Source organism: Calonectris borealis, chromosome 26 (genome assembly GCF_964195595.1).
Source record: "Calonectris borealis chromosome 26, bCalBor7.hap1.2, whole genome shotgun sequence".
NCBI lineage: Eukaryota > Metazoa > Chordata > Aves > Procellariiformes > Procellariidae > Calonectris > Calonectris borealis.
Genome location: NC_134337.1, coordinates 3,434,793 through 3,448,230, shown reverse-complemented (window position 1 = coordinate 3,448,230; position 13,438 = coordinate 3,434,793). Strand labels below are relative to the sequence as shown.

General features: G+C 42.5%; 1 protein-coding gene and 1 long non-coding RNA gene across 7 annotated transcripts in view; one reads left to right on the top strand and one right to left on the bottom strand.

Moving 5' to 3' along the window:
* MAPK13 (mitogen-activated protein kinase 13) overlaps nucleotides 1–4,578 on the top strand; it is a 15,198-nt gene extending 10,620 nt beyond the window's left edge. For 4 of the 5 annotated variants that reach the window (XM_075174209.1, XM_075174211.1, XM_075174210.1 and 1 more), the window contains 6 exons: nucleotides 755–869; nucleotides 1,215–1,286; nucleotides 1,811–1,890; nucleotides 2,372–2,450; nucleotides 3,748–3,924; nucleotides 4,277–4,578. In XM_075174209.1, coding sequence (XP_075030310.1) covers nucleotides 755–869; nucleotides 1,215–1,286; nucleotides 1,811–1,890; nucleotides 2,372–2,450; nucleotides 3,748–3,924; nucleotides 4,277–4,356 — 603 coding nt within the window. In that variant the 3' untranslated portion in view covers nucleotides 4,357–4,578. The remainder of the gene's footprint in view (nucleotides 1–754; nucleotides 870–1,214; nucleotides 1,287–1,810; nucleotides 1,891–2,371; nucleotides 2,451–3,747; nucleotides 3,925–4,276) is intronic. The other variant, XM_075174208.1, reaches the window with a different exon arrangement.
* LOC142093238 (uncharacterized) lies at nucleotides 869–13,438 on the bottom strand. Of its 2 annotated transcripts, none has more exons than XR_012677346.1 (4): nucleotides 13,357–13,438; nucleotides 11,062–11,194; nucleotides 3,603–9,114; nucleotides 869–1,031 (listed from the first exon to the last, which is right to left on the bottom strand). It is a non-coding gene; the product is annotated as an uncharacterized LOC142093238 (long non-coding RNA). The 2 variants fall into 2 exon arrangements; XR_012677345.1 differs by having other exon boundaries at nucleotides 7,474–9,114.

The window sequence follows — 13,438 nt, the reverse complement described above, 5'->3', positions numbered from 1 at the left end:
AGGGCCTAAGACTTGGAATGAACATCCTGTCACAGTAATTCCTGTGGCACGACAGTTCGTAACGACTTCCTAAACAAATTCAATACTGCTGAGCAATACTTGCGTTAGGTGAATGATCCCTGAAGGATAACTGGATTCAACCACAGTTACCCTTTGGTTCTCATTGACTTGATGGTTGTGATTCCAGACAAAGTTATTTTCAGTATTGCTCTGAGGGGCTTGCTGGCAGCTCGCTGGTGCGGTGCTCTAGCACGTGTTTTCTGTAATGTATATTACAGGGAATGGCTCCGCTGCCTGTAAAGGTTGGGTCAAGCTATGTTCATCTCCAGTATTGAGGGAGAGGCCATGCCCTGTCAGCTGCAAGGTGTTTTTATAGGAAAGGGTGAGTCGTGGTGGCCTGGGAGGGTGCCTTTGCTGCCAGGTTATGGAACAACTCCATTAAACAAAGCTCATAGAGTTGAAACTTAAGCTTCAAGAAAGGAAGTGACCTTCCAGGTAGCACGCAGCACTGATCCTTTTGGCAGGGTCTTCATACAACAACTGGTTTTGCAGCTGGCTTGCAATTTACAGTGGAATTAAGACAAACCTGTTAGTTCTTTGAACCATCCCATGGGTGGCTGTGGTGTAGTTGGAGCTTCGTTATTATCTGATTGGATCTGCTTCGTTTCCTCTTAGAAGTAGATTCTCACTTGCCCGTAGGATTTCTTTTTTCTTTCCTGCCCTTCCTTCTCCCTCTTCCTTTGGTCAACTGCAGATCTTGGATTTTGGCTTGGCCAGACACGCTGATGCTGAAATGACGGGCTACGTGGTTACGCGCTGGTACAGAGCCCCAGAAGTCATTCTGAACTGGATGCATTACAACCAGACAGGTGAGTTGCCTGCTGTGACTGTCTGGTGACGAGCCCGGGGATCCCGCTGTCACGCCTGGGTCAACTCTCACGTAATCCTCCAGAGGTTTTTCTTCTTTATCATCAGTGTCCCCTGGAGCGGAGCGAGTCCCAAAGCTGTTGCACAACTCCCAAAGCTAGTGCCTGCGGGAAATGATGAAAACAGATTTTAGCAGCATAGAAAGAACAGGGGAGGGTGGAAAATGGGAGTGAAATTTGAATCAGTGCCTGCTGCAAGCAACAAAGCAAGCAACAGCCCCAGCAGTCATTGCTTCCTTTTTACTGTCCTTTTTTTTTTTTTTTTTTTTCCTTTTTCTCTCTGAACAGTGGATATCTGGTCTATTGGCTGCATCATGGCAGAAATGCTGACCGGGAAAACGCTGTTTAAAGGAAAAGACTGTATCCTTTCAAGCTGAATCTTTTCCCTGGGAGGGGTAATAATTCTTGGCGTGTGTAAAAGGGTTTTTATGAAATAAGCTACTGAGGGAAATAGGGGTCGGTCTGGTTTACCAGGAGGTAATTGCAGGGACCAGCGGGTCTTTTTGGTGAGGAAAACAGTGAGAAGATAGGAGGGGGCCAAGCCACCCTTAGAAGCACACCTCTGTGCTGGCCGTGTGTGTTCTACATCAGCAGTCTAACCTTGCATGGCCACAGCTCCATCCCCAAACCTAAGGGCATGTGCCCTGGCAGAGTTGCCAGCAAAATTATCCGTTGATGAAAATGGCATCCCAGGAGGAAAGCCTTGGAGCTCTTTTTGCCAGTCTAATGAGTCTCCGCTTGTGCAGCTCTGTTGGGTTTGTATCATAACCTACTCGTAGCTCCCACGGGTCCTCGGGCTCTCCTGCATCCAGCCCACAGGCTGAGCTGTTGGGTGATGTCCAGGGCTCGCTCCTAGATGGGTGATCTTTAACGCGGCCTGCCAGACCTAGATCAACTGACTCAGATCCTGAAAGTAACGGGGCATCCAGGAGAAGACTTCGTGGAGAAGCTGGAGGACAAAGCGGTAAGAAGGTTCTCTGTCTTGCTGGCAAAGGTCTTGCTGGCAAAGGTGTGGTGGGGAGAAGTTAACTTGGCCATGCCTTTGAAATGGGAGAGGTTTTGCTTGTACAGCAGCAGAGGAGTGATAGCAGTCTTCCCCCTTGGCAAGGAAGATGTTTCTCTTTGGTAGTGGCACATCTGATGGATTTGGCGTTGCGCTGGGAATTGTGTGGATTGCAGGGACTCCCGGGTGAGGTGCCTGATGCCCCAGCAAACCATCAACCTCCTCTATTCTCCAGTTTGGCCCTTAAAGCAGGAATAATTTCAGTATCTCAACTGATGAAAATACTTTCCTTGCAAACTGGTCACTGAAATGTGACATCTGGGATGATTTGCTGTTCATTTGCCTTTGCTCATCTGAGCCATGAGACCCGAGAGCTGTATTTCCCAGCCCCCTGGCACTTGTCCACGTGCAGTAAATGTCTGTGCTTTCCTTTCTCTTTCAGGCTAAAAGTTATATCAAGTCCCTTCCTAAAATCCCCAAGAAGGATTTGTCTGTGCTTTTCCCCAAAGCCAATCCGCAGGGTAAGTCATCTCCAGCATTCCTCACGAGTTCACAGCGGGAAAGGAGGCAGGCTGACCGCCACAGCTGCGATCTTCTTTTTCCTCTGTCTCATAACTTCTTGCTACTTCCTCCCTTGCAGGTTGTGCCCGTGCCCCTCCCCAGGGCAAATATGTATGAATTAAAAGCAAAATTATTCTTTATTGGCATTCGAATGGCAATGTTCTGCTGTTTTTGGCCATTTACTTGATTATTTTTTTTATTTAACTTTAAAATCACACGGCCTGTAACATACAATATTTAAGGAAGAGATAAACTTCTGACTCTCGTATCAACAAGCCAGAAGAGAGTTGGCTGGATATAATGCAATATCTAGGTTGTGGGATGCAAATTATGGGATTAGGACAGTTGCATATATCAGCTCCACTTGGTATGAGATTTGGGTTGAATTTTGGCTGACACTGGCTTCCAGAGCTTGTCGCTTGTAGCCAAGCGGGTGATATTATGATCAGTAGCATTTAGATAAACAAACCAGCTCTTCTTTTTTCATTATTATTTCCCAGCCCCATGTCTGAGGCATCATAGGTTTTGATAAAGTGCTAAGAGAGCCCTGCAGTCCACTCCAGTAATTTTATTTTTACTTTTTTTTTTTTGAGTACAGCTTAGATCATAACTGTTTGTTGAACACCTGGATCTACTGATACTTAACAGGCAGCTGAAATGTGCAATTTTCAGGGTAAAAATTGATCTCTTACAAGGAGCTCTTTTCCCAAGTAGATTAGATGTGAGAGCGAGCAAAACTCTTCTAAAAGCTGAAAGGAAGAAAGCATTAAGCTGTTAAAACCAAGGGGGAATGAGGCTGACACACTTGTTGGTATCTGAGTTTCCTGCCTTCCTGTTTACCAGGGATGTAATCTAATTCTATATAGATTACTCATGTTAAGACTCCTTCCAGTTGCAGGGGTCAGAGTGAAAGCAAATGCTTAAAACTGAAAAATATCTTGAAGTTACTGGCTCGCTGTTCATGTTCTTGCAGCCCCATCCCTGCAGCAAAGCTTATTCAAGACTAATTTGTTATTTCTGCACTATTTACAGCTCCATTTGTGTTAGTAAGAGCTCCCTGAGGCTGCTGTTGGGCAGATTTTGCATCCCCACTGATGGGAGCTCCACGCTACCTTGGCCAGTTTGAGGAATCTCTTTCATTTCCAGGTCTCGAGATGTAGTACTGGAAACATTAGTCCCATCACTTGCAGGGTTCATGCACAGGATGCCTGTTCTCCATCACACCTTGCTTAGCCCTGTTCCTGTCTTCTCCTACAGCAGTGGATCTGCTTGACAAGATGTTGCAGCTGGATGTGGAAAAGCGCCTTACAGCAACGGAGGCGTTGGCTCACCCCTATTTCGACCAGTTCCGAGACATCGAGGAGGAGACAGAAGCGCAACAGTCCTTTGATGATTCTCTGGAACACGAAAAGCTTTCGATAGATGAATGGAAAAGTAAGAAGTTTATCTTCTTTGAAGTTCCTGTCTAGCACGGGACTTTCCTGCCTCTCTCTCTTTCCTGTGCACATGCTGAGTAAGGCTGCGATTGCCTGCTGGTACCTCGATGATCGTGCACATCTCCCTTGCCTTGCTCTTGCTTTTATACATTCAGCAAAGATCCTTCCATTTCTTCAGGCAGACTCTTTCTTTGCCTCTCTGCTTTCTGTCTCTTCTTCCCAGCTTGTACCTGCCATATCCTCTCCACTGAGTACCTCCTCTCTCCACATACAACAGCCAAACTTTCATTTCTGTCCTCTAATATCACGCGTGCTAGTATAGTCACGATTGTTTTGTTCTGTTTTTCAAGAGCATATTTACAAGGAGATCTTGTCCTTCAGTCCCATTGCACGGAAGGACTCAAAGAAGCGAAGTGGGATGTCATTATAGCGACCGGCGCGGCTGTGGCTGGGATTCACTTCTCCTGGATGACGGATCGGATTTACTCCATGCTGCCTTGCTGGCGGCCATCATTTGGCCTGTGGGACTTCTTTGTGTGCAGACACACAGATGACACCATGCTGTGGGCATTGGACTTTGTTCTACTAAAGGGGGAAGCACCCCAAACAGTTTTCAACAGAAAAGATAAATATATTCTCATTGAAACTTCAAGTGGGAGAATTTTACGTGGTGTTTCTTTTTTTTTTTTCTTTTTTTTTTTTTCCTTTTTCTTTCATATTTGTCCACTTGAGAGAGCAGGGGTTTCAGTGCTCTCTTCTGATTAGTCTTTCCAAGTACAGGTTTTAGTCCGTTAATTATGGATAAGGTAAAGAAAAATGTAAAATTGTCTGGGAAGTGAGTCCCAAGCAAAATAATCAGAAATAGTGAAATTTAGCATTTTATCCAATCTAACTCTGAGTGCATCCCCTTTCCCTGACCAGTCAAACAGCATCCAGCACAGTGAGGTTGCTGGGACTGTGTCGGCTCCAGGACACCATGGGAATCCAGTCGATCACGGGATCGGTCTGTGTTCAGAGTGGCTCCAAACTCTTGCTATACACACAACTCCCTGCTAGGGTGCTTCCCTCTCTGGACAGCCGCTACCTCCTCTTTTTTGCTCTGCTTATTTCATTCCCTGGGTTTTGATCAGTGCCGTCTCCTCCTTACTGCTAGCTGCAAACACATCCTTGGAATTGAAGGCCACTTTCCCACATTGATAGACCGAGTATCCCAAGGAGCTGGGTTATCAACAAACAGTCCTGCTGGCCCCTTCTTTCTGCTCAGCCTAGTTTCCCCAACTGTTCTCTTTGCCACGCTTATCTCTCGCTGAGCACCTTCTCCCTGCAGTCGCCCTGCCTGCTCCAGGCTGCCTTTATCTCTCAGCAGGGCTGGTGTTTCCTTACACAGCCCAGCAATGTGACCCCTTATATTCTCATTCCTTCTGCTCCACAGGATCAGTTAAACCAGGGATCCTCTAGTTCAGTTCTCTTCTAAGGGCTGCTCGTTCCTCAGTACAAAGAGACATTTAAACTGATCATTTGGAAAACAGTCAATTGTCAGTCCTAACGCTCAGCTCTCAAAGTAACTAACAAAAAGGTAATATATTGGGGGGGGGGGAAGCATAAAAATATGTTGCATGAACAATCTAGCAGTAGCAGAAAGAGGAACACAATAATTCAATTCAGTGAGCACAGAAAATAATTTTGGATATCTTAGTTTCTTGGTATCAGATTAGCTCCTTCAGTCAGCATCATTATAAATTGCATCTAAGACAATCTTACCAAATAGAATATCCCACAAAAACCACTACAGGCTAGAAAACATCCTTGTGAATAAGAGCTTCACAGATTCCCTTTACTGCACTTTCATTGAGGCTTTGCATTTATTTGTCTATGCAAATTTTAATTAATTCACTTATTTAGTGAGTAATTCTTGCTAGGTACAAGAAATTGCCTTCTCTGAGATGCTCAGACTCCCCGTGTGTGACAGAGGTGGGACTGTGCAGTGCTGCGGGCACTCACTGGGGAGAGCACACGTCCCCGGCCAGCGGCACCCAGCCCTGCTCTAACACACTGTTCCTTTAGTAGATGTAGAGTTTTATATGAGATAAAAAACAACACAATAATCTTTTTTTTTTTTTTGCTCCTGGATGTGGGCAAGAAAAAATGTAGGATGATGTGAGAAAATCCAGACAACTTGCCTGGATTTAATTGCTTTGGAAAGGTGTTCAGGTAGCATTGTGATAAAAAGTGTGTGATACATAAACAGGGGGAGGTTGTTCTATGAATGCGGACCAACCAGCCAGTCATCTGGATCCTCCCTCCAGGGAAAGTTTGTTCTATCTTTTGGTTCTAAAATATGCAAAATAGTTCATTCAAATTTAAAAGTATGTTTTGATCTTTAACATAATTTGATGTACTGGAGGTATACTGATGTCATCTGAAGCCTGGCATTTTTTGATGCATATGTGTCAGTACGTCCCAAGCCACCACTCAAGTACATGGGTGTTTGCTATAAATGTTATTACCATTAGAACAGAGGAGAGATGAAAAATAATTAGAAGAACAAAATAAGCAAATAGGATCTGAAAGTGACTGTGGTGTTATTACAACTATGTCTACAGATTCTTACCTTGGTGAGTTGGGGTCTCATATGAGCATCTAAATACTCGTGCTTAGAGTAAACTAAGTATAACTTATCCCCAGGGTGGATACTTCGGGATAGCAAATGTGGAAGAGCAGGGTTTTGGGGGGTAAGGGGACTCCAAGTAGTTTCAAAGTCTGATACTTTTGTTATGTAAACTCCTGGCTCTCTTTCTAATTCATCTTGATGATCTTGTAGACAATATCTCTCATTAGTCCTTTTGAAATACATCCCATATGCGCTTGCGTGGCTTATTCTAAAGCACTGTAACTGCTAGGTCTTGACCGCTGATTTCTGAGGTGACGTCCAGGAGATTGGACAGTATATTTCTGAGAATTTTTCCCTTCCTCCTCTATGCTTGGAAGTTCTCATTGTCCATATGCTAAACAGTTAATTGCCAGAGTTTCCTAAGTACAATGGGGTCTTTGGGGGCTATTTATTCCCTCTCTGCAGTGCTACAGAATAGATTTTTTTTTTCCTCTGACAGGCCTTTATTTATTCCTGCTCGAAATATGAATGAGTATGCTTCATTCCCACAAAAAAATCTTTAAATATGTATTAGGACACCCCCCAACCTGTCACATATTCCCTTAAACACCACTTTGGTTAATAATCACAGTCCTGGAAATGCTAATTGCTAACCCAAAATTTATAGAGGTACTTAGAAAAAAAGACATAATTTTCTGCTGGTTATATACTGGTTATATAGCAGGATAGAAGTGCACAGCCTTGTGCTTCACATCTATGAAGAGTGATTCTCTAATCAGGCATCTACCTGCAGCGTTGCTGAAGGATGGAAATTGTTAGTTTTCTTGAATGGACTTTTAATAAACCTCTGGATAGGTTACATGTCCCTACGTATTAATGTTAGTGCAGAGAAAAGCCTGAAGAGTAACGGAGCTATGATTTACTCAGGTTCAATACCTTCTGCGGTCTGACAGTCTGCACCGGAGCTCAGACTTATGCAATCGGTCCCTTTTGCAGGGGTGTTCTGGGAAGCTATCAAGTGTAGATCTGTTTTGGACCTACAGTTCTTCCCTACGAATGCAGGTGCTTGATTGCCGAAGAGCTGTCCAACTCTTAAGATCTCTTGCCAATGTATTCTGCCTGCAGTTGACAGCAAAAACTACAAATACCTCCAAATTACTGCAGTCACATCCCAAATCCTTTCCTGTACCTTGGTGGCAATGCACAGATCCACCCTGCAGTCCACAGGTGTGACTGCAAGCATATCTGAACTAGCTTAAAGCTACTGCGCTCGGTATTAATAACACAGTCTGTGAAGTAGTGAGGAGCTCAGCACAAGTTAGCCTGAATATTTACTCAGGATCTTCAGAAAGTTTTTCAGCCAGTGCTGAATCCGGTGGATCTGCAGATCCGTGTCTTACTGATACAGTCACTAGATAATCCAACACTAGGCAGGTACAACTGTTAGTTGTGATAACACCTTTGGACTGCAGCGTAAATATCTTCCTAGTTGGCATCTTCTTCCCTATTACGGTCGGTCAGGTTCAGCTGGTCATTCCAAAGTCCATCGCAAGGGACATGTGCCAAGAGACAAGTGTCTTCTCGGTGCTCAGAGCACGCATTCCCTAGGGCTATAGAAAAGTATTGAGTTGAGAAGGTATATGAACTCAGTAATAGATGCAGTATTTCTCAACTCTCCACCCTTTCTGTAGCTGCTGAGTCATTTTGGTTTTTTTTAGCCAGGACGTACGCTTTCAGTACTCTCTAATTTTCTTCTTTGCCTGTCAGTGATATCCGGTTTTGCTGTACAGACCTCAAATAAGGGAACACTGCAACATTACCAGAATTTTCTGAGGTGTCGTTTCCACTGGGAATCGGACAAGGTGACGTTGTGTTTCTTGGCTGTCTCTCTGTTGCAGCTCATGCTGTGTAGTACTCGGGATAGCCCTACAGCGGCTGTAGCTTTTTGATATGACAGTGTTGATGTTATCCTGCTGCAGCTGCGCAGATGCTCTGCGCTGATGAGATGCGGTTTCTCTTGGCTCATATCTCTCTGGGCCACATACAAGGCCTCAGTCAGCATTTAGGTAAGGACAGCGAGCACAGAACCGTTGTGATGTTCCCTCAATTCCCTTGAAATGCAATGGTTTTGTTACAAAGGACTCCAAAAAGTGGAGCTGGAGGATATGCAGTGGTGTCCTTCTGACTCTGTCTTGAAGAACCCCAGGTTGATGAGAATAAGGGACCATCCTTTCTTCTTCCTAAGTGTGAGACAACCTGCATTTTCCTTGAACGGTGGAAGGGAGAAGTTCCAGCCGCATCGGTCAAATAGCAGTTGCAATATTGTCCTTTTGAACTTGGCATCTGACTTGGCTGCCATGTCCACTGCGTAATCTTTAACAGAGCTCAGAGAGGAGCTCTCTGTAGCTGCCATAAACACCTCGGAGAGCTGCAGATGTTTAAAGCTGCCCATGCCCTGGTAAAATGAGGCTTGGTGGTTAGCAGTGGAGGGTCACCATCCAGGTGAGTGAGTACGAACACAGAGGGAGATGTCTCAGGACTGTGGGTGAAGCAGGCTGGCCTTCTGACTATGCGTAGCTATGGAGATAGAGAGGCAGAGAAGTCTTAAAAGCTCGATCTTGTAGAGAAAAAGTGCGTACATCTATGGAGACTTTTGGAGTGTAGAGCTTTCTTTCAGAAAGTCATCTGTTAAGGTGAAGAACCTTCAGACAGAACTCATAAACCACTTTAAATGGGAATTTAGGGTGTGATTTCTTAATCATCTTGCCCCTCTTCAAAAGAGGATAGGCAGACCTGAAGAGGATTGGCTCTGTGTAGTGTTGGCTGAGGGAGAAAACGTCTTCATGATAAAGTAAAATAATATACTTTACTCAACTACTGGTAGTTGAAAAGGAGCCTCCATAGCTTTAGAGAATAACGTAGATGCCCTTCGGGTATTGTCTGACTGACCAGAGGACGAGCACGGAAGAGGCACTGGGGACTTCTCATACGAATGGGTGTGAGAAGAACAAGCGTGAACACAACAGAGTACACAGATTTTGCTGTCAGTGAGAGCCAATGTTAGTCCCAGTTATTTCAGGGATAGCATGTAGAAAAGTTTCTTCAGTATCAGTCTTTCTGCTGAATATACTTTCAGAAAATATTTTCTGTTTCAGGGCCTGGGTTTCTCAGTAAGTTTTCTCTTTTGTGAGCTTACACTGAATGCTCTGAGATTGTGAGAGCAATCTCAACAGCTGGTGCGTGGGCTCCACGCTCTGGTTTCATTAATTCACCCACCAACCCTGGACGGTGACCCTTCAGCACACTGTCCAAGAGCCAAGCGCTATTTCTTCCGCAATTCCCAATATCCTGACAAATGTGGGGAGCTGACAAAGCCCAGAAACCGTGGAGGTGTGCACATATTTGTTTTCATGGTATGTGTCAGCCAGGAACTCAAAATAGATAGCAGGAAATGTAGCAGGTTGGTAGTGGAAAGACAGTGTCTGTTTGAAAAGACTAACTGTCCTCGTGTTCATACGGCATCTGAGGATACGTTTCAACGACAAGGATATTCACATTTCATGAAAGGAGTTTGAAAAACACCTACTCGACAGAGCCAGTGACTCAGGCCAAGGCTTAAAATACTTTAAAATCAGCACAAGAAACAGAGCGGGTGTATGACCCTGACAGACACTGTTAGTCAAAAGCAACGATCTTAGCTGAGGTGCAGGTGCACCTATTAGATGACCCACACTGACACATAATTGATGTACATTCCTTTCGTTACGGGTTTTTTTCCCCTTGCATAGTTTACATACTTAAAAATACAAAATTGAGTGATGAAAATCACTCAGACATTAAGTGAACATCCAAAATTCCATAGATTAGGCCAGTCAGAAATATGTTTGCTGTTTCTATTAAGGATGTATGATAAAAAATTATATGGATACAATTTCTTTGTGCCTGTCTCACATAACATACAGATCTTTATCTTGAAATACTACTTACATGTTATTCCTGTGTTTATTTCTGAGTTTATTATCTAAGGTGTTTTTTTTTTATTTGGAAAGTGAAGCCTTCATCGTAAACAATCTTTCTGTGTAAATTTTGACAGCTAATTAGGTCTGTGAAGTTGCAACTTTATGGGACACATTTATTAGGTACTTCCAGATGTAAGTGGGAAAGAAAAAGCAGATGAAGCAATGTTTGTTGTTGTTTTTTTTTTTTCCTTAAGAGACACTACAAAATTCTCAGGATTTTTTAACAGAGAGACACTACTTGGCACGTTTTGGACACCACCTAGAAACCTTTCAGTGCAGAGCTTTGAAAATATCTATAGCCTCTTAGAAAACTGTAGGTTTATTTTATCCTATAGGAAAAAGAAAATGAATCTCTTTCATATTTAACTTTTTTACATTCTAGGTAGCAGATTGAACAAATAATTTTCAGGTTTTAAGTATGTGATAATGGGAGAGAAGGAGAACATAGGAAATTATAAACACATCTGAGAACTCTAGTGACGCACTGTACGAAGGATAGTAATACCTTTTCATATTTCCATGTCTGACTCTTGCCTAAGCAACCAGGGAAAGCGTTCCTAATCCTCTGCAGTTTCCCATATCATGGGTCAGCGGAGTGTTGGCTGGTAACATGATTATGGCTCTTTTTCTTTTCCCAACTAAGAGAAACAAGACATGAAAGAAAAAGATTGAATGAAGACCAAAACAGACAATACTAATTCATTTTTCCCCCAAACGGATGAACACTCGCTGCACTAATTGCAGTTGTGTTCAAAGCCGTCAGCATTACTACACTGTGAAAATGTCAGTTTCTGAGTGAATGTGGTATATGGGATGTTTTGCTCGATTTCTCTCTACAAGGCTATTTTCTGAGCACATGGGTTTATACAGCTTTTAATGCAATGTTCAGCCAAAGTGCTGCTTCACAACTGATTCAGTCAGCACTTTGGCTGATTGATAACTCCTTTTTTGTTAGATTGTGCTCTATTAAATAATACTGAAAGGTTAGTATATATCTTCAACCCTCATTGATTTTCTGTTAAATGAGAGTGAGTTAACTCCTTTTAGTCAAGTTTAGTTGGAAAAATAAAAATTCTTCCACCATCAACCATAATTTCAGCTCTGTTTTCAGAACACTTCACCTGAAAAAAGGTTTTAAAACTATGATTTGCATGTTAAGATTAAAAAAAGAACATCACCAAGGTGATAGTGCCGAGTGCTTGTGTCACCTCTCTGAAGTTAGTGGGACTGAACATGGTTATATATACTCCACACAAAACTAGGGTCTTAGAAAGCACAGCTGAGGACTTGCAAATCCAGCTGAAATAAACTGCAGCTGAGATTAATCACTTTGAGATATCAGGCCTTTAACAAGCACAGATCCTTTTTAGCAATTGCATTAATTTCAACAATTCTGAAGAAAATGGCCACAGAACAAACAGCTGAAGCAGAGATACAAACATTACTCATTTTTGACGCTTAATGAATCAACAAACCAAAAAGGTCAGTTCTCAATTCCAAATGATAATTTTCTCCTCTTTTTAAGTACGTTTTATATACTTGAATAAAGATGAAGGACATTAAAATATGATTGAAGGTGCCCAGCTCTGAGCTGTCTTGGCCGCTGCTTTCATTTGAAGCGACATCGCTGGTTTTGAACTTGCACCCTTTAAAAACTGGGAGAGCGAAGAAATTGAATTAAGTTGTGCCTCTGGGATTTGAGGTAAGTTCAGAATGTTTTTTCAAATAACACATTAGTTCCACAGCTCTATTATAAAACTAAATGATGGATAGCTTGGTTTGATGTTGTAACACATGGCCCCCAATCTTTAGAGATGTCTGTACATCGCTTTGTGCACGAGTCATCCCACTGAACTTAATAGGGCTATTCACATGCTTGACATTAAGCATGTATGCAAATCTTTGCAAGACTGGAACCTAATGTGATTATAATAAGCCAATTCCAGTGTGAATCTAAGAGTACAGAGTTTCAAAACTGAGGTCAAAATGAAAGAGTTTGCAAAAGTTTGTCGTATTTGAAAAAAAAGGACACCAAAAATGCTAGGAAAAAAAACCAAATAAAACCTGCTGTTAAAATCAAAATTAAGTTCTCACATAAAGAAGGAAAACGAGAGAGTGAAGTTGCTCATCAGTTATTGAAATGATTTTATTTACTGTTTAACTGTCTTCCCAACACTCAACTGGGAAGCAGAAACACCTATAGATTTTTATCTTTTTTTTTATCCTTCATGGATAGGACCGTGCTGTTGCATAGCTGTTCTTTTGAGGTTAGGTGAGATCCTACGTACATCAGTGGGAGTATTGGGACTTTATTTCTAAATCTTTGATATGTTCTTTTTCATGTAGGACAAGAATAGAATGTATTATTATTTATTTTTGAATTCTGATGTGTTAATAGTAGATTCTTTAAAAAGTATACACAGAAAGGAGTACTTAAAGGTTGACATGTAAGACTGTTCAGCGTTAAGTAACATGTTTTCCCATGCTTTTAAGGCTTCGAAAAGCTCTGATCCAACCCGAGTACTTTGCAAAATAGACTCGTCATAGACTGTTTGGCTGCTCTCAGATTCCACGGTTAACATACGTTAAAAGACAAAAGATCTATAGTTGAACTGTAAATGAGGGAAAATAGCATTCATTTTTTCCTCTGAAAACAATTCGGTTAATTCTATAAATTCAGCTGGCAGTATTATGCAATATTCTGCACGATCGTGAGTGGGAGGTGGAGCGTACATATGCCCAAGTATGTGGTACGCTCTACAAAAAATAAGTGTAGGAGCCTCTGCAGTTCCTCTCTCACCACTTATCTCAGTTGCAAACATAACTTCTTCCTTGCTCATTCCTCTCGGTCCTTCTCTCGCTGTCCTTCTACCTTGTCACAC